This window comes from Cyprinus carpio, chromosome B12, assembly GCF_018340385.1.
Source record: "Cyprinus carpio isolate SPL01 chromosome B12, ASM1834038v1, whole genome shotgun sequence".
NCBI lineage: Eukaryota > Metazoa > Chordata > Actinopteri > Cypriniformes > Cyprinidae > Cyprinus > Cyprinus carpio.
The window spans coordinates 13,232,827-13,253,683 of NC_056608.1; the positions used below are offsets into that span (position 1 = coordinate 13,232,827).

The 20,857-nt window shown below is 38.7% G+C and overlaps 1 protein-coding gene across 4 annotated transcripts in view; it reads right to left on the reverse strand.

Annotated features, from left to right (window-relative positions):
- Window positions 1-20,857, reverse strand: part of LOC109097694 (MAGUK p55 subfamily member 7-like) — a 140,790-nt gene that overhangs the window by 8,233 nt on the left and 111,700 nt on the right. The window contains exons 12-17 of one of the 4 annotated variants that reach the window (XM_042735450.1): window positions 14,046-14,216; window positions 9,850-9,930; window positions 5,601-5,694; window positions 3,197-3,253; window positions 2,770-2,878; window positions 1,215-1,283 (exon numbers count right to left, since the gene is read on the reverse strand). In XM_042735450.1, the coding sequence (XP_042591384.1) occupies window positions 1,215-1,283; window positions 2,770-2,878; window positions 3,197-3,253; window positions 5,601-5,694; window positions 9,850-9,930; window positions 14,046-14,216 (581 nt within the window). The remainder of the gene's footprint in view (window positions 1-1,214; window positions 1,284-2,769; window positions 2,879-3,196; window positions 3,254-5,600; window positions 5,695-9,849; window positions 9,931-14,045; window positions 14,217-20,857) is intronic. The other 3 variants (XM_042735451.1, XM_042735452.1, XM_042735453.1) reach the window with 3 other exon arrangements.

Below are 20,857 nucleotides of genomic sequence, written 5' to 3' on the forward strand. Positions count from 1 at the left end.
GTTTTGTCGGATCAGTCCACAGAATATTTGCCCAAAAGTCTATTTTTTTGGCAAAGATATTTTTTGCCAAATGTGAGATGAGCCTTTGTGTTCTTTTTGGTCAGCAATGGCTTTTGCCTTGGAACTCTCCCATGGATGCCATTTTTGTCCAGTCTCTTTCTTGTTGAATCATGCACACTGACCTTAATTGAGGCAAGTGAGGCCTGCAGTTCTTCAGATGTTGTTCTGGGTTCTTTTATGACCTCCTTAATGAGTCGTTGTTGTGCTCTTGGAGTAATTTTGGTCGGCCGGCCACTCCTGGGAAGGTTCACCACTGTTCCAAGTTTTCTCTATTTGTGGATAATGGCTCTGACCGTGGCTCGCTGGAGTCCCAAAGCCTTAGAAATGGCTTTATAACCCTTTCCAGACAGATACATGTCAACTATTCTGTTTCTCATCTGTTCTTGAATTTTTTTCGATCACGGCATGATGTGTTGCTTTTTTAAGCATGCTTCACTTTGTCAAACAGGTTCTATTTAAGTGATTTCTTGATTCAACAGGTCTGGCAGTAACCAGGCCTTGATGTGGCTAGTAAAATTTAACTCCGCTTTCTAAAATAATGTAGTTAATCACAGTTCTTTCATGATTTAACAGGAGGGGGCAATTAATTTTTCACGTAGGGCCAGGCAGGTTTGGACCACTTTTTTCCATTAATATATGAAATCATCATTTAAAAAGTGCATTTCATATTTACTTGCATTATTTTTGTGTAATATTAAATTAAAAGTAAATTCTTCTGGTTCCTTTTTTTCAACTGAGATTGGAGCGCTATGCTGGATATAGATACAGTAAATTTAGTCTCTTCTTCATACAAAGCTATCATATGGCTTTATAAGAATAATAAGAATATAATGTACACAGTCAATAAATTGTATAGACTAAAAGAATTAAAAAAAAGTTCTGTGCTCCTCTACAGAAACATTACTAAATGACCATGGCTATCAAAATAAAAAAAAAAAAAAAAAAAGATTAGATTGTATTTTACAATCTAATTTTTTTTTTTTTTTTTGAGTTTGATAGCCATGGTCATTTAGAAATGTTTCTGTAGAGGAGCACAGAACTTTTTTTTTATTTTTATTTTTTTTTTGTAATCCGTGGGCTAAAATAACAGCATAAGGATTTGAAACGACATCCCTCGAAAGAGTAAATCATTTTAATTTTCACAAATATCTTACTCCATTAAAGATGTCTGTGCCACTGAGATGAATGGGAATGCTCTCTCCTGGTATTACAGACTTCCCAAACTGTGTGAAATATAAGAGATAAGATATATAGGAAAACAAGAAGCACAGGACAAGGAGAGGTTCTCTCTCACACTAATGCCGCGTTTCCACCGAAATTACCCGGAACAATTGTACCAGCAACTTTTTTCCCCAGGAACTATTTTCCCCCCAGACCTGTTGCTTTCTGTGTTTCCACCGAGGTCTTAAGTACTGTGAAGAATAGGCAAAAAGTCTGGTGACCTAGGTCTGCGTGCATTTCTCAATACAAACTACGCAAATTTCGGACTTGCATCCTCTGTAGTTTGGACTTTGCGAGTTTGACTCAGGATTGTGATGTCCGTGACAACGCAAGTCCGGTAATTCTGCAAACAGCAGCATACTTGATAACATCAGTATACTTGATAACATCAGTCAGCTCACCTTGGCTACTTCAATTTTCATCACTGTATATTTACAATAAGACGAAATAGAATATAAAATACCACTGCCTCCTTTCGTTTTCATTTAAACATAATAATATCCACAGAAATGTACTTAGTTCAGGGAAATGTGTGTGTATATATATATATATATATATATATATATATATATATATATATATATATATATATATATATATATATATATACAGCCTACATTACAATGAAACAAAATAATATATTAATTGCCTCTTTTTATTTTCATTTTAACATATAGATAAATTTAATAAAGACCAAAGATTACCTGTTAGATTTACCCAAAACGAATGATATTTTGTTTAACCATCAAAGAGACATCAGAGCCAGCGGCAAATGTCAGAAGGACTAGCCGAGTTGAGACTGCACTAGGCAGATACATGAGACCTGAGCTCTCGCTGATCGCATGGAGCTGATCGTCTCCGAAATCGGCAAAACACATTTTTTCAAAAAAGGCGCTGTCTTTATAAATAAACCGCAGATTTGAATTTTAAACAACTACATTCTCGCCTAGTACATAGTACCAGCCTAAAGTCCCTAGTTCCTGGGTAAAGTTCCAGCGGTGGACACGCGGCTTAAGAATGTGTTTCATAATACAGATAACCATGTCATTGGCTCATTCTCTCTCTAACTACTCCAAGAGAGAAGCCAGGCACAGACCACCAAGGTAAGATGTCTGAGGCAGAGGTGATGGAGGTCTTTCACTGACTTCAATGTGGACACTGATACAGTTCTGCGAAGACTCAACCAACTAATTCATTTTCCCCTACACTACTCTCTCAGACTAACACAAAGCCTGAGGAAATCTTCAAACGTGGGACGATTAGTAGAGATGCCATTAGATCTCCTGCCGACCTGAAGACCAAAAGGATGAGTGCAAACTGAGTGCACACATACACCACACTGAACTCAGAAAAGATCCAGGAGGAATAGTGTGGAATGTCACACCTGTGAAAGGGGGGAAAATAAATCTGCAACAGAGACTGAAGAATGGAGTGATGCAGAGGGAGGTAAAATGAAGAGGTAGAATGTGTATCTGAGGAGTTACTCACATGTGGCTGTACGTCTAGAAGGCAAACCTTGTTTTTGGACAGGACTGAACGTACAGAGTCGAAGCTCGTCCCATAGTAGTTTCCCTTATACTCTCCGTGTTCAATGAACCTGAGGCATAGGAAAGGCAGAAAAAACGGGAGAGGTTTGATGTAATGATTGATGGCTCTAAATGCAAAAGCAATGCCCATGGGTCTACATGACCCCACCCTAGAATACAAAGAGATGCCAATGGACAGGATAATGACAGGAAACTTATAACCCATTATTTACTCCCAGCCTGTCCTGATGCTTTCAGTGTAAAAGGCTGCTTAGACATGCACGGTGTGTTCACCATCACTCGCATTCTTCCCCACATGGCGATTCCAGACAGTCTGACACAAGGCTCTTTTATATAATCTTCTATGTTACAGTTTAAATCAGTAACACCTGTTTCCTTGCAGCACAGTCAGGCTTGAATGCCAACAGCAAGAGTAACTTGACTTCCTGAGAAGACAAAGACAAACAAACACTTTTCCAGTATTTAATCTGCCTCTCGTTCAATCCAATCCATTGATTTTTTCCCCCCAGATCAGCGTCACAGAACAGAGTGTATTTTTAGGACATCCGTCTTAGCAAGACATGTGGAAGAATATGGAAAATATTCCAAAAGAACGAAAGAGTCTTACGCCCATGAATATTTGGTTATGCAACTCCGGCCACTAAAATTACCACTACTGAAACTACTGGTGAAATGTTCTTTATACTGAATGTACAAGCTTTTTTATTGTTCCCTAAGTATCAATCCAAATGTCAACATGTCTTTGAAGTGAAAACTATAAACGCGCTCACAGTTTTGGGCCCATGCTGTCTAACAGCAACCTGTGATTGGGCGATCATTTTTAGAAGTTAACGGGACTCCCTGCCACTCTTCTCCTGTTAGACATGTTTTAAAAGCCTGTACACTCTTTCATTGAAGGCATTTTGCTGGTGAGTTAAGTTGATTTAGTTGGGTGCTAAGAGGTGGTTTGCTGGTGTTAATGTGACATGTAGGGCTTCCAGTAATTCCTAAAGTGACTAAATTTTAATATAAAGGCAAATGTGCTCAAACAGGGCTTGTGTGTCGTGGCATTTGTTGTCATGATGCGGTGCATGTTTTGGATGGTGGGGTGGAGGCTGCTTCTGTGGTTTTTGGGTTCATTTAAATGCTGTTTTTAGCCCATAGGGTTTTCCAAGGGAACACCAATGTCGTTTTTGCACACGAGAATGGGCATTTTCTCACTGGAAGGCAGAATATTGAACAACTGGTCTGGTTTAAAATGTTCTTAGGAATGTACTCTTTGTATTTATATTGGTTTCATATGGTTTTCGAAAACATTTAAATAATTTTCAGGAAATTTAATGACTTCAAAATGTCATGTGGTGTAATCAATTAAAAAAAAAAAAAAAAAAGTATTTTCATATGTTGGTTCCACATGGTTTTTCCATAACATTTTCATGCATTGGTTTTCAAAATCATTCATACCATTTTCAAGAAAAGTTCCAATTTTATGACTTTAAAAATGTCATATGGTATAACCAAACAGAATATATTTTCCTTGAATTTTGAACACGAGTGTACAAATCTTAGTCATTCTGATAAAATTACAAATAATTTTCCAATGTAAACAGCTTCTTTTTTTTTTTTTTTTTTTTTTTTTAAAGTGTTTTAACATTTCACAAAGCAGTTTTGCAAAACATTTTTTCCCCAAGTACTATGCCAACTACATAATGACATATAGTATGTTATTTTATATATACAAAACATAACATATTAATTAATAAAGAACTATCAAAATTAATGATTTTCAACTAAAAATTACATAAGTTGATAATATAAATCTTTGTATTTGTGAGTTGCACATTTCATGTATTTTTAAATAAATTAATAGATCTGGACAGATTTAAAAAAAAAAAAATGGAAGAGAAAATGCTGAGAAGGGGGAAAAAAATTCTTTCCATCCCTGTTGAAGTCCCTCGTAACCACCTGCTTGAGCTTGCTCATTTTTAACATTGATAATTGTGGTTTACTCAATTTGATGTTCATTTCACCACAGAACAAGCCACTGCTTGTTTTTTTCCACCACAAGGCAGTTAAAATGCCTGGTTTGCTGGCGAGGTGACATTCTATTTGCGTTCCTGTTGTGCTGTTTTATCCCCTGATCAGGGGCTGCAGAAAAACATCCATCACCAGGCCATCCATACAAATCTGAGCTTACGAACCACTGGGTAAAAAGAGTCTGATCCCCCTCTCTCGCGCTCACACACACACAGAAACAGACCACCTGTCAACACCCTCTCACTCTCACTTACAGAGAAGAGATCTGAGCCCACATCATGCTGCTACACAAGTAGCACACACTCACACACACAATTTGCTTGAAGGAAATGGAGTGGAAAAATGAAAGAACAGTGGGCAGCTGAAAGGCAGAGCTGGTGAATGTTTGCCATAGCTTCTGAGACAGATGACATCAGTGAAAATTGTTGTGCAGTGTTTTGACTGGGGTGCTGATTTACTTAAGTTCAGCTAGGGCTCTGGACGATGTGTTGAATACTAACTGGTCACAGAGGCTCCGTCCCTCAGATTTATATCTCTCCCTCTGTGGAGTGTTTGTGTCAGGGTTACGGTTGACATAATTACAATCCTGAGAATAAAGGAAGCGGTCCACTAACTTTCAATGATTAATACTATTTGATCTCCACGGTAAACTTTCACATCCCAAATCCAAATCACAGAAGAAACATTCATATACTCGTTCCAAATAACTAGCCGTGTGTTTCGATCTAAGCTAGACTGTGTTGGATGGTAACTTACTTGTTGTTCTGAATGTCTGCATCAAAAAGGTGTTTGGAGATAAAATAATACTCCACTCCATCGCTTTCCTGATGTCTCTTCGATCGAGATGTGTCTGTGAAAGATAAGGCAAAGTAATTAAGGCAAAGTATCTAATTTTGTATAGTTTCACACTTAAAGTTCAAATAGAAAATGCTACATCTTTTTATGAAAAGATTTTAAAACACTAGACATGCACTTGCCGATTATGCAAATGGTTACAGAGAAAAATTGCACTACGTGTTCTAAAATCACCTCATAAAACTGACTTGGCAACAAGACTAAATTGGGGCAAAAATCTGGGCAAAAGCTGTAGTGTATTCTAGCTTTTACAAAACACAAGCCCATCCACATTACTGGAGGAAGAAAAAAAAAAAACTACTTTAGCTTCAGAAAACTTAAAATATAATTGCATTAGGGCTGGATATCTTAAATCGATTGTGTTTAACCAGCTCATGATTAAGAACAGTCTTAGACGATTACAAGAACTGGCTCAAAAGAGTCAATTGTTTTGGGAATTGGGCTACACTGGTCACAGTGCATGTTTTGGATCCACTAAACAGAACTGGTTCATAAGAGTCAACTGTTCGTGAATTGAACTACACTGGTCACACTATACAGTATCTTCTACATGAACAATGAGGACAGTACAGGTACAGTACAGGACAGGAGGTACTTTACAGATACATTTTCACACAGCCACTAAAAATAGGTATTAACATAAAAGTTCAATCATAAGATTTTAACAATCAATCCTAGGTTTATTCACAGAATGTAATTAAGAAGATTACAATTAATCTGAAAAACAATATTTATACCCAACCCTAAGTTGCATTAGATACTGTTTCCCTAACTGAAAGAAAACCCAGCAGAGTTTCTTAGAGCACTGTGATGGAATAACTTAATGGTTAAAGGTGCTTCAAGAAGAACATGTGAAGAAACGTTCATTACAGACATTTCCTTGATTAAAGGGAGTTTCCCCGTGGGCATTTTATTTCCCACTTAATTTTATTTAAAGTAAACCACCTCTCCAAGGTCTGACGCCACACCCACCGTGTCTGTCTTGGCTCACCTCACCACAAGCCTTTTAAAGGGCAGTGTGAGTGTAACACTGCTTGTAAAGCCCCAGGAGCACACTGTACAGTACCAGCACTGAATTTACTCTGTCCCTCATTAGCCCCATTCCTGCTTTTAGCTGCTTATAACTCCTGTCTTTAAATCAGACGGCGTGTGCCAGTCCAGCCAGTTCGGCTCCACCGGGTACAGCCAGGGTCTGCTGTGCAGGAGTTTGCTGTGTGGAGAGACACAGCGCTGTGTTTAACGAGTATCGGGGTGTTCAAAGGTCACTGTAGAACACACCTCTGACAAATCGTCTGCAAGCCTCCAGCAGCTCCAAAACAAACTATTAAACTTTATCACCATTCCAACTCGCCTTGTTCCAGGTTTTTTCTTCCTCTGCTTTTTCAGGGCCCCTATTGAATGGTCTCTACTGCTCTATCTATTTATCATGACATGTATGGGTAATTTTCCTGTATTTTTTTTTTTTTGAATTACAGTTCAGATACTTTCATTCAGTAAGAATGAATTAAGCTGCTCAAAATCGATGGTAAAGTGTAAAGACATTTCTAATATTAAAAAAAAATCCTAATCTTTGAACTTTCTATTAAAAAAAATCCTGAAAAAAGGTTTTCCACATAAATATCAAACAGAACAAACATTCTCGACTGTCATGACGATAAACCATGTTTCTTGAGCACCAAATCAGCATATTAGAATAATTTCCAAATGACCATGTGACACTTGCAATATTATTTTTCCAATATTACTATTTGCTGTATTTTTGATCAAATAAATGCAGCCTTAGTAAGCATAAGCGACTCCTTTAAAAAAAAATACGGACAAAAATCTTTCATTAGCAGTGCACAGTTGGTCATAAAATGAATGGACAAGCAGCTGTCAAATTTGCTCATTTAGTTTGTAAGTGGACACCTATTCCTATAGATAAAGACAAGAGAGAAAGTATGGGTTGGGTGGGATGGGAGCAAATTATTAGTTGCCCTCAACCCATCACATATTTGATGAAGAGGCATCCCCCTCTCATGATGACAGCCAACCACAGACATAAGATAACATGTTATTATACCTCCAACTGCTGGTACTCACAAAACAAAGAAAAAAAAGTTACTCCCTTGTACTGCTGAAAGAAATAGAATATATTTCATCTGGCATTAGCTTTGTGGCATAGGAAATGTTTTTGGTGTGGCAAAAGAATTTGAATTTCGTTCTAAGATCATGGAAAATAGCAGTAGAAGCTGGAGAGGAGACAAAATGTCCAAGTGCTCCCAACTAATCGTATTCTACAATCTCGCTAGCGTTGCTGCCATGACTGGTTTGCATTTTAAAAAACTCAGTTGTTGGAAATGTGAAGCAATCGTTCACGTTGGTCTTCTTAAGAGAAATTAAATAGAAATATTCAATGTTTAATCACTCCACATTAACAATGAGAGTTGGAGCTGGCAGGATTGAAATAAAGGGGGAAAGATGACCAAAAAGCACTTTCAATACAGTCCCTTTCCAAGAATCCATCCCTTTAATCTAAATCCTTTGTAAGGTCTGAGAGGAGCCGGGACTAATGCAGGGGTCACATATGTGAGCAATTAGGCAGCAATTAAGGCAAAATGCTTTAAATGGTATTTCAATACCAGTGGCATTTCAAAGTGTCAGAGCCTAAATCAGACACATCTATTAAAGCCAAACTCGAATGTAACAAACATCCAACTGTTATATCAACAGTCATGGGTTTTCTGGCAACTGTCTCTGAACTTCTCCAAACTTTTAAGCTCCATCTCTCACTTTCCTTCCTCTAAATATGCAATTTCTCCACAGCGTCGGCCTGTTTAAATACATAAATTGCAGGCTTATTTATATGTCCCAAAAATATCTGCTCTGGTGTATTTCCCTGGATTGTGTGTTTCTGGATGCTGGAGGGAGGGAAGGGGCGCTGCTGCTGGGGACAGAGGAATGTGTCAAGAAGAGCAGTGACAGACTGAAGAGGTGAGAGAGTCATTGTCACAAAAGGGCCTTTCACACCGCAGGAACCTTTTCATAGTACCAGAACTAATTGTGGAACTACCCACTTTTGGGCATTTTCGCACCACAGGAACTGGGTGCGATTTTAGTGCCGGACTGCCTTTTTCGAGAACCAAATTAGCTCCTACTCCGGAGCAGGGTCTAACCAGCCCAACTGGTACTACCCGTGACGCAAGTAGACATTGATTGGCCAGACGTGTTCGAAAACGCCCTCAGCCGCCATGATTTAAAACGCTGTTTAACTGTGGCGAGGGGGGCGTGGTTTAGCAGCGTTTGCAGCGGGAGCGAGCAGTGGGAGACGAGCGGTGAGTAAGCAGGTCAAGTGCAAAATGACATTCACCTGCTTCTAATTACAGTGATTGGCGTGGGCCACTCAGAGGCAGAAGTGGCAGAGAGCGAGCAGCTGAGGACTCGTGGCTGTGTTTTTCTTGGCTGTTGCTGTTGGGACTCCGTTAGAAACCAACGTACTCAGAGTTTATCTTATTTGATGCATGTGACCACGCTTATATTGTTTATTTTTGTTGTGCTGAATAAATTGCCATGAGCCTCAGTCACGCCGACTTCGACTTCTTCCTTCTCCATTTACACAAACTTATCACAGTAACATTCTGTAAACATTGTGTCATCTTATTTCGCAAGTATGACGAACAGCGATAAATATACGGACGCTGAAGTGCAGGCACTTGTAGCAAATGTAGCACTGCCAGTTGTCGTTGGAGATTCTTAGTCCAGCTTTCCGTTCTTTCAATCGCTTTACGTATACGTCGACATTCCATGTCCATTATTGTGAAACCCGCGAGACACAACAAAAACACAGCTCTGATCACAGCGTTCTCCATCCTCCTGTTGTTAACGTTGTTCTTTGTAAACGTTGTTGAAAGCCACGCACAAATGACATCGCTGTCAACAGGCTTACGTCACGTCCTAGTACACACACTCGGTGCGAATGCAACCCTTTAAATGGTACTGGGAAACAGTTTGCACAAAATTGTCCCAGTACTGTAGAACTGTACATTCAGTTCTGGAACTAAAGTGGTGTGAAAGGCCCTAATGGTAATCTACAGTACAGTAATGAGGAAAAAAAAAAAAAAATCAGTCTTATACTGTCACACAAATGCACACAACATAAGGAAGGACTTACGTGGGATGGTAACACTAAAATGTTGTGGATCGGATATCAACAACTTCCTTTTGAGCTCATTCAAACCAACACCAGTAGGACCTAGATAAGCAAAACAGAGAGAGAGACAGAAACAAAGTCCATTAATATCTTGCTTAACTTTTATTTTAGCTTGCTATTTTTTTCTATTGTATAATTTATATTTTTGTCAAAAAACAGAGAAAAAAAATTGACTTAAGAATTAAATGTTTTAATAACACACTACTGTCCAAAAGTTTGGAGTAAGACATTAATACTTTTAAAGACATTGTTACAAAAGATTTCTTTGTCAAATAAATGCTGTTCTTTTGATCATCATATTCATTAAAGAATCCTGAAAACAATGCATCACAGTTTCCACAAAAATCTTAATCAATACAAGAACTTTTTCTTGAGCACCAAATCAGCATATTAGACTGATTTCTCAAGGATCATGGGAATTTTTTTTTGGGAACAAATTAGGATTTTTGGATTGTTTCTCAAGTCAGCATATTAGACTGATTTCTCAAGGATCATTTTTCTTTGATCAAATTGATGCTGCCATGGTGAAAATAAGCTGATCTGACCCCAAACCCTTGATAGCGTGTATACAAAATGAAGTTGGATTGTCATTTAATTTACTGTAGTCAAAAAATTGTTAAAAAAAAGTCAAGCTAATTAAAACAGCATTTTGTAGTTATTTTGATTTTATTGACTTTATATTTATATTTTACTTTATGCACTACACAATCAAATATAACACAAAATATAATATATAAATAAACAAATATTACTTAAAAAAAATAATTCACTGTACTACCCAGTACAAGCATAGTGAACATAGTGAAAAATTTGAGTCACCCATTTCTCCTCTTTGCATCTCTTTTTCACTACAAGCCCTGAGTTATTCTTTCTGTAGTCACAGAGTCTGAGCCACATATGCAGCAAAAATACACATTAACAGAGATTTCTTCTCTCCATGCATGTCAAGGCCCTGTTAAAGACAGGCCAAGATTCACACTGTATAATGCAGAGAGTCAAGCGTGGTTTTTCTATTAGTCATTAATGATTGCTATGAGACATGCACAAATCAAAATCTATATGTTAGAGAACACAAAACAGATGTTTTGTCTACTAGCTGGGAGAATACACATTTTCATTTGATGCATCCTACACTTTCTAACACACACATGACATCATGAGAAGCCCATGACGGTGCAAAATGCTATCCTTATTCCACTGTGACAGAGATGATGAGCAAGATGCTGATTTATTACGGTGAGGAAACAGGAGATTATTTCTTGTGTTTCAGGGTCACTGAGTAATGTGGAGCTCCTGTTTGAGAGCCATATGTAAAAACTGTGCTTATGCGTGTATATATAGGTGGAAAAGGAAAAAAAGTACACCGCAGTGCATGTTTCCAACCAGCCATATTTCATATGCAAACGCTCCTTCCCTTTAAAAGGACCCACAAACTCAAACAGTCTTATTTTCAGGGGATGTTAATCTCCAGACCCCACAAGGCCCTGTATGCCTGCCCCGTAGAAACCTTGTCAAAGGGAAGACGGATGGTCTGTAGTCCCTTGGCCATTCTATTCACTCATCATGTGCACTAAATGAGTTTAAAGCCCTCAGTCACTCATCTCTGCAGTGGCTCGCCCGATCTTTGATATATAGCCGCTTGTGTGCAAAAAGCCACAAACAGCATTGAAACTTGCAGTCTGAGTTCAAGCACTGAGCAGCAAGCCAGATCCTAGTCTAAACAGCCTTTTTTTATTGGGACGGTGGTGCATCAAATAGGTTAACTGACTTGACTTTGTGTATTTTTTTCCTGATTATTCTGTTCATTGTCAAACGCTTTATTGACCCAAACTAAAACTTGCCCTTTACTCTTCAATAGCCCCAATAAAATAACACATTTGAGTAACTGATTTTCAATACAAATGTATGCACACACTCACAGGGGCAGGTTGCAGCTGTCATAAAAGTGTCAGTAGTCATTAAGGCGCTCATTAGGGGTGAAGGCTAATACGAAAGGCTTAATAACTTCCAGGCCAAGCGCGGAGCAGATGCAGTTCACCTAGAGGAGCTGCTAGGCTGGCTGAACATGGGAGGCCACCATCCAACCTTCTTTCCAGGCTCCTTTAAACACTGTCATCATGTCCTCATATTATCAGCATCAACATATTCCACCAAGTGTGTCCGATAAATAACATTTCTTCACAGTTCTGTGTGTGATTAGTTCACAATTAAAGCTTTTTTGGCGAGATTTTAAGCTGGGCACTATGCTACTTGTACAGCACCCTGCCAACTTCTCAGATGTGTAAAAATTATACTTGATAGTTCTAGGAAGAAACAACACAATGCAGATCAAATTTTAATGTTCAATTACAAAAGTTCAGACAGAGGTGTTTGGAAACAGAAACAAAACCCTGATATAAATGGAAATAAAGAATCAGATCCTCTGTTTGAACCGACAGCTCCTTTAGATCATCATTTTCCTCAATGGTCATTCTTCTGTTCCACCATTATTCTGTCTGGGTCTATATCAACTCAAATCTCTTCAATCTTAACTCAAACATGTAGAAAAAAACTGATCATTTGCTATGTTAAATAATCAGGTTTCAGTTAAAACACTACGGTGGGCTTGCAAAGCTGAGCACATGTTAAATGTGTTGACTTTGGCCACTCGATTAATATGTATCCAAACAGATAAGATCTTGATTCGTCTGGAAAGTTGTTTGAAACCCAACCACAAACCGTGGGTCAGACGTGTTAGAAAAAGCAAAGGGAAATAAAACTATTTTGTTCTGGGGCGATTTTGCTTGACCCTGTTGTCCGCAGACAAAGATAAACACCTAATGGGAGAGTAAAAGTTTAATGTGCTTTCAAATGAATCCCTTTCATTCACAATAGCAAGAAAGCAGAAATCAAAGGGTACAAAGAGTGAAGTGTGGGGAAAAATATTCAAATGGCATCCTTAATGGCAGCATTATTAAATGCAATAAAACAACCGGCAAGGAGCATGACAAAGCAAGCCAGGAAAAAAGTTAAAGCATGACCTCAAGGGACAGAATAGCAGTTCAGAGAGAAAACACAGCAGACCCTTTTTCTATATCCTTGGGTTTGTCACGACTGATACATCCATGATGCTGCCCTCCACCTTATGAGACAAAACTGAAAATATTTGTGTTAGTTTGACCGTATGAGTTGCAAATTACCAGAAGGGCATCATGACAGTAGGAAAAGCTTGATTAATTAAACAGACCACCTTATGCACTCGCTCACACAGGCATGTGAACGTATACCCCATTAATTACATGCACCAACAGAACTGTGATAGAATCCATATGCCGTGTTGCGTTCACAAACACATGGCCTCGTCTAATGCGGTGAACCATGACCCTGTGCTACCTCTCACAGATTTGTATGTGAAATATTTTATACACCTGGTCAACATTACTTGTCAGTATATGAGGACATTTTCACAACAACTCTTTACACTGGGAAAAACAAATTATGAATTTGATTTAGAGTAGAGTGGAGGAGGTCGATGAGAAGTGGTTAATGCAGCATTTCAATATTATAAAAAACTAAACAAAAGAAAGGAACCTGAAACCCTCAAGCTATCGGTCATACAAATCTAAATGACTTTTTATTCACACTTTTATGAAACACTTAATTCATTGTTCGGGCCTCCGTGTCCTCTGTCCAGAATTTCTGGCAAACAAACACCAGATCTGACATTTGAAAATCTAATATCATTTCAAGGTTTTTTCACTTTGTAAAGCTGACGTCTCACTGCGGTTTTGCCCTCACTGTTCCCTTGAAAATAAGTGTTAACAATTCTTTGGTGAATAATATTAAGGAGGAATAAAATGTTCCAATAGAACACCAGCACTGCGAATGAAGTGTCACAAAGATGAATTAATCCCAAACCGGTCCTGTCAGCTCTAAGGGTCTTTAGAGTGCCGGGTTGAGTGAGAGTCCCACAGCAGAACAGGATTTATAGGTTACAGTAAAGTGCTGTTGTGGACAAAGCACTGCTTGTGCATAGCCTCAAAATAGTGTTGTTTTGAACTAGGCCTATTCCTTCTTTGTATTTTTACATTTCTGAAAACTTTTAAGTGAAAATGTCCATCATTTGAACAGCAAAAAAACAAAAATCACTTTTTATATACCAAAGCTGTTACACTTACCAACCAACACGACAAGTCTGTGCCTGTCTCCGTGTTTTCTGTGGTAAGCCGTCACCTCTTCATAAGTGGGCACATCAGCTGTGTCGTACTGCTCACTTCTCTTACATTCATACATGGACTTATTTGTCTTCTTATCCCTTCTGCTGAGACGAAAACTCCTCCGGAGACCCGCTGGAGAAGAAGAGAGAACAAATAAAGACACAAGAACAACAAGCTTGTTTTACTTTGTGTGCATTTGAGAATGAGGATTTAGACATAGAAGTCTTATTGGATCTTAACACACTCCTACACTTACTCATTCTTTCTTAAGACATTCACAAGCCTTTCACCCTGCCTCCTGCACCTGTATTGTTTTGAGGTTGTGGTCAGTGCTTAAAATGCTTTTCGGAAGTAGGCCTGATATAAAAAGTTGATTTGGTGCTCAATATTTCTCACTTTAATGTTGAAAACCATTGTGTTACCTAATCTTTTGGTCCTTTTTTCTTTTCTGTCAGTTATGATCAATTTATTGTGCGCTTGCTGAATGAAATTTTTAGAGTCATTGTGTTACCTAATCTTTTGGTCCTTTTTTTCTTTTCTGTATGTTTATTCCTTAGCATCTTGAACCACTTTTATAGGTGCTAAATTAATGTTTGTGGTATATTTGTTTTTCTTCTAAAAATATGTTTTTTAAGAGTTATTTTTTTTTACTACTGTATGTTCTACATATCCTTCGTTCCCTATGTGTTCATTCATCAGATATTTTGGTGTATTGGTTACTCTTTCATCTGTCAAGTGTTTAGTTCTATTAGTTCCATATACCACATTTTACCATATCTAAACCCATTCCACAGATTTTCCCCTAAAAATCAGCACGGAAAATACGAAAAACGTCCACAGATTCCGTCTGGGCCCGATCATAACAAATTTTCCTGTGCACCATCATCATATGAACCGACTTGTGGTTCTTTCATCCGTGTCCAGGTAACAAAACGACCAGACTGAAATATCTGAGGCTACGAATTTCATGGGGACACGGCAGGAGGTGGGCTATTTCAGGACACGGTCATAGCTACGGGTGGTTTTTTCATGCCCTAAAAGGTTGTTAAGAACCTCACCACAAAACTTCCTGTCTGATTTCTCTGGACAGCACCAGTCTGTCTTTAATGACCCCAGACTGTATCAAAACTCAAAATGTACCCCTCATTTAAGCAGCACGGTTTTATATTCATGACAGATGCTAGTTAGTCTAGCACAGCCCCAAACCAGAGACACCTAATACCCCATCTCTGCACAAGGCATTTTTCCCCTCCTGCCTCTACTGCGTTTTATTTTTTTAAACTGTGATTAATGAACGCAGGGATATGATGCAAGATGCCCAAGTAAGATTACGGCAGTAAGAAAATTATGGACTGAGAAGGGGAATGAAAAAAAAAAAAAAAAGCCCTGATCCAGTCCCCCTTTAATATTTTCCACAGCACCGAGAGACCGCGGAGCACAGATGTACGGCCGTGGACAGATCCTGCATTCTTTACAGCTTGTTCTTTTCCACACAGTCACCTAATAAGGGCTGGTGGGGACCTATGCTGGGATACAAATGAAACACACCGTAAGTCAAGCGCCCGCTGTACCACAACACAAGTGTTTGTGTGGTTCCACAGTGAGGATTTGGTTACAAGCTTTTAGGACAGAGCATTCTTCCACTCAGGCTAACCTGTGGTCTCTGCTGCTCGTGCCACTTGACGTGTTGCCATCACGCAAAAACTCAACCCTGACTGGAGCAAAAACATCAAGAACTGCATAAATACAACCAGGTAAGCATATAGGCATGATTATCTGACAAATATCAACATCACTCGATGGGGAAAAGGTACCAGGTGCCAAATCATTCCTTTGAGAGGATATGAGAGTGACCTTTAGTAAGCTGAAACACTGAGTGGCTTGTTCCATTCAATTTTTGTACCCTTCAGTTTCGATAGTCAATTAGCTCTGGCATCAGGAATCTCCATTTTCCCAATCACAGAGCAGGTGCAAAGCTTTTATTACGGCTGCTGGACTGTGCCTAGTCAATGCAAATTGCGGTTTACTGTCTAAAGAGGATTCGTAATCGGGACCCTTCAAAATCACTTAAAACAGGATAGACGGCTCCATCCAAATAGACGAAATATTGCTTTCCATCTCAATGAGGATAAATAAATCAAGGTTCAGAAAGCATGCAACTCTACCCCCCTCTTGAACCCCAGTCCCCGTAACTGATTGAGGCCGAAAAAAAAAAAAAAAAAAAAACACTGAAAATGAATCCATTCCAGTCTGAGCAGAAATGTTGGGCCCGCTTCCCCTTAATTCTCTCTTTTTCCAAAGGACGCAGCTTTGTGAGACAAATCTATATGTGGGGTGACAGAAGACAGCTTGAGTATATTAGAAATGCTCAGCCAAGGACCTTCTGGTTTGGGGACGAAGATGAATATAAAAAAAAAAAGAGACAGCCAGCTAGCCAAGGACAGTCATAAAATTCCTTCCATTTCCCTTCCAGTATGACAGTATAGGCTAGAAGACCGACACGTGCCCACCGTAGAGGCCCAAACATGCACCTCTCCTAATGGTGTGCACTGTGGCGTGACGAGTTAATTGGACCTCAGAGCTATGCAACTTACCATCACCAACTAGCAGTTCACAAATCAAACCTGTTCTTCCACTGAGACATGGAAGGAAAAACAATGAAAAGGCCCAAATTCAGTGTAAACAGAAAGACATGCGCTGCCGCCGCACACACAATCGCTTAAGAGCTGCTGTAGCTCCCTAATGCCCATTTTCCACAGCAATAATATCTTACAGCCGTGGAAGAAATTTAGTAGATGTGTGAGGTGAAAGCCCTGAGGGATTAAAAACGTTGAGGATGACGAGGAGTAGTAACCTTCAAACACATTAACTCCCTGTATGGATACAGAATGATGCACATTCACATTTATCAAAAAGATAAGGGAACCAGAAAAAGGTCAAAAAGGGGAATCATAACACCTGTAGAGCGATCAATCAAACATAAAATGATTTCATAGAAAGAGCTCACCTATTTTTCCATCATATTTTGGTTTACAACCTGTGACTAATTCTTTTATCCATTATTTTGGAATGGATAATCCTTGTCCTGTGCTTGTAAGTCATATTTAATCATGTAGTAAATTTTCCCAAGTATGCTGCTTTTTACAGATTGAGAGAGTGAAGGTGGATACAGTTGAACAAAGTTAGCTGTAGTTTCAAGGCTTCCTAAAAAGAGGAAATGAACTCAAATAAAGTTCTCCCTTGTGAAATCCCTCGGCCTACACCTTCCACCCCAAACAAGGTTAACGGAGAGCTGCCTGTCGAGCATGTGAACGATCCATTCAGATGGACAGCCATGTGGCCTTCAATCCCTCCCACCCTCTTTTACAGTCATCTGTGGAAAGGTTTAGCGGTATTGTACAGGCCCCTGGGGTGGTGTCAGGGAGACCCCCAGCATCAAACATTGAGAAGTTTCCGGCGCAAATTGCACGTACTAGAATCGTCTGATCTCATCTCATGTGCACACTAACTATATTCCATCTCTTGTAGAAAAGAGAAAAAAAAAAAAAAAAAGTGTCTTTCTGTGCACAAACGGTTTACCAACTCCAGTTATCGCTCAGCATTCCCACAGATAAGCACGAACTGGCTGCCTGGATCCAGGGGAGAAGATGGATAACCATCACAGGCAACGATTAAAGAAAAACAAGTATTTAGTAGTGCTATTTGAAATATGTATTGGGCACTGCATTGAATCATGTTGAACTCGTTAAGAATGGCTGTCTAGGGGAAACACACTGTAGGAGTGGATTCCATTGTGCTGCCGAAGCGGAAAGTCGTGTTCTGCCCAAGTGTTACAGGCTTGCGCTGAATACCGACTCTTCGTTCCTGTTGGCCAGAGGAGAATAGACTTGAATCAAGGAGTGATATTTTTTTCTCTGCCCTATACAAAATTCCAAATTTAGAGAAAGGATTAACATGTCTTTGAGTCACTCTATATATACACGTACACAGAATTAAAAGCTGCATATATTTGTATGCAGTTAAAAGGGTAGTTCACCCAAAAATGAAAATTTTGTCATTAATTACTCACCCTACAACTACAACCAATTACTCATCGACAGAACATAAATTAAGAATTTTTGATGAAATCTGAGAGCTTTCTGACCCACTATAGACCACAACGAAACTACCATGTTCAGCACAGTAAGGATATTGTTAAAATAGTCCATGTGTCCATCAGTGGTTCAACCTTAACTTTATTAAGCTACGAGAATACTTTTTCTGCAGAAAGAAAACAAAAATAATGACTTAATTCAACAATTTCTTCTCTTCCGGGTCAATCTTCGACACACATTCACAAGTGTACCACATTGTATGCTATAGTTCCGTTGCTGTCTATGGAGGATCAGAAAGCTCTCGGATTACATCAAAAATATCTGTATTTGTGTTCTGAAGATGAACGAAGGTTTTACGGTTTGGAAAGACATGAGGGTAAGTAATCAACGACTTCTGGGTGAACTATCCCTTTAAGAACTGATAAAACTTATATAACTAATGCAATGTGCTTCAGATAAATGTATTAAGGCAACCTTTATTGTACTTAAGAAAATTTAATTATAGTAATATATTTAAAGACAGGGCCACAATTTGTTCAGTGAACCACTATTTAATGAAAAGAAAAACTAATGCTATCATCCATTTATCCATCCCAGACTGAATATTTATATATATATATATATATATATATATATATATATATATATATATATATATATATATATATATATATATATATATATATATATATATATATATATATATATATATATATATATATTCAGTCTGGGATGGATAAATGGATGATAGCATTCGTTTTTCTATTATTTATATATATATATACACACACACACACACACACACACACACATTATTATTATTATTATTATTATATACAGTGCATTAAGTAAATATAAATAAAGTATAAAGTAAATGTGTATAGCCACAAACATATTTATAAATATTTAATGTATAGAATTTTGAAATAGAATACATATTTATTATTAATAAAAACACCAAAACCTAACTTTTGTGAGAGGTGTGTGTATACAATTCTTAAGTTAAGATTTCTTATGTGAGTGAGATAACTTGATCTCAATTTGTGAAACAGGAAAAAACAGGTACAGTTTGTCCTTATAAGGACAATGTCGAGATACATGAACTACAAAAGCATGTGAACACTACTTGATGCATCAGTGGAGACACTTATACACAGTCTAACTCACAGACAAACAGAGTGGGCTGCCAGGTCAAGCCGGTGCAGTCATCACTAGCAGGTTTAATAAGTATCTGAACTACAAATCCAATAGGCTAGCTGTAGGACGCTGTTAGTCTCATCAATCAGCTGTTCCTTCCATCAGAGATATGAAACACCCACACGCAAACATCATCAACAGACACAAAACCTATTCACTGAACCGCTGCAAAGTCTGGCTATTCCTGACCCCCCCAGACGGACGGCCAAACACTGAGTAAAGGACATTGAGACCATAATCATCCACTACTGGCTAAAAATCAGACAAATAGATGCCCATTTACTCTCCATGTCCATGGCTAATTCAAATCTGGTCTACCATACATACAAAATTAGAGACACTGCCAAACGACCCCTCCAAATTAAAATCCCAGTGACTTCAGCCGATTATACTAAAATGTATCCACCTGAGCCGAGGTCAGTGTGGGGAAAACCGTGGTAATCGAAAGCTGCGCACAGCTACAGGCCTCGAGGCCTCTGGCCCCGGTGCTCCTCCTCCAGGAGTAAACCTGTGGACAGATGAGATAAACTCATTTTGGAAATGGAGCGTTTTTTATTTCAGTCTAAAACACGTCTCCATTTTTCCATAACTCCTGCCTTAATTGGATTCCGGGGGCTAATGGCTTTCCCAGCTTTAGCTTCTCCCCCCAAATGTTTTCATTTTTTTGTTCTTTCTTCTGACTCCCGTTGACTTTTTTCCCTGTTTCTACTTCTCCTAAATTGTGGTCGCCCTCAGCCTGCAGAGAGGTCAGTAGGATTAGCCGATCACTGCAAACCTGTCTTCACATCACATCACATCACATACTACAAAAAATGGTTTGGAACGATTTTGAAAATGTTTGATATTTTGAGCGGATTTAAAAAATATGCTTTCATCTGTTATGTGTTTGAAGCAACTTGAAAATCTGTTAGTATGTCATTTAATGTATAAAAACGTGCACTGGTTCAGCTGAAAACCATACTGCTGACGTAAATGGATGGCACACTTGGGATTAAGAATAATACTCCTTGTACACCTGACACTCCTTCATCCTAGTGGCACAGAGGGAGCAGAACTAGCAATGCATCCTTGTCATACAGTCTTACATTACTACAACACCAGGTTCAAATCATAACAGTGAATTAGACCGTAGGCTTTAGAGGTCAATGTTTTCCCCTTCAAAAAATTCTCCTGTTACATTGAATATGTAATGCATGGCAGGGCACGGAAGCTGGAAGGAGCTGTCCTGGGACCAGCCCTTGAGGTGCTTTGACCGTTGGGAGGAAGAGGAAAGGCTGAGGTCAGAAGGCCAGTAATTAAAGTGTGGAAGAAAAACAGGAGGGCAGAGAGGAAAAAAAAAAGAAGCGAGAGGCACAGCGTTGAAAAGGTTATCCCTATTGAATGACGGTGCTTGATTGAGCTTGGCAGACAAGACTGTGCGGCTTTATTTATAAACTTTCTACCCACAGGATTGCCTGTGAAATCAAAAGAGTTTAAATGAGT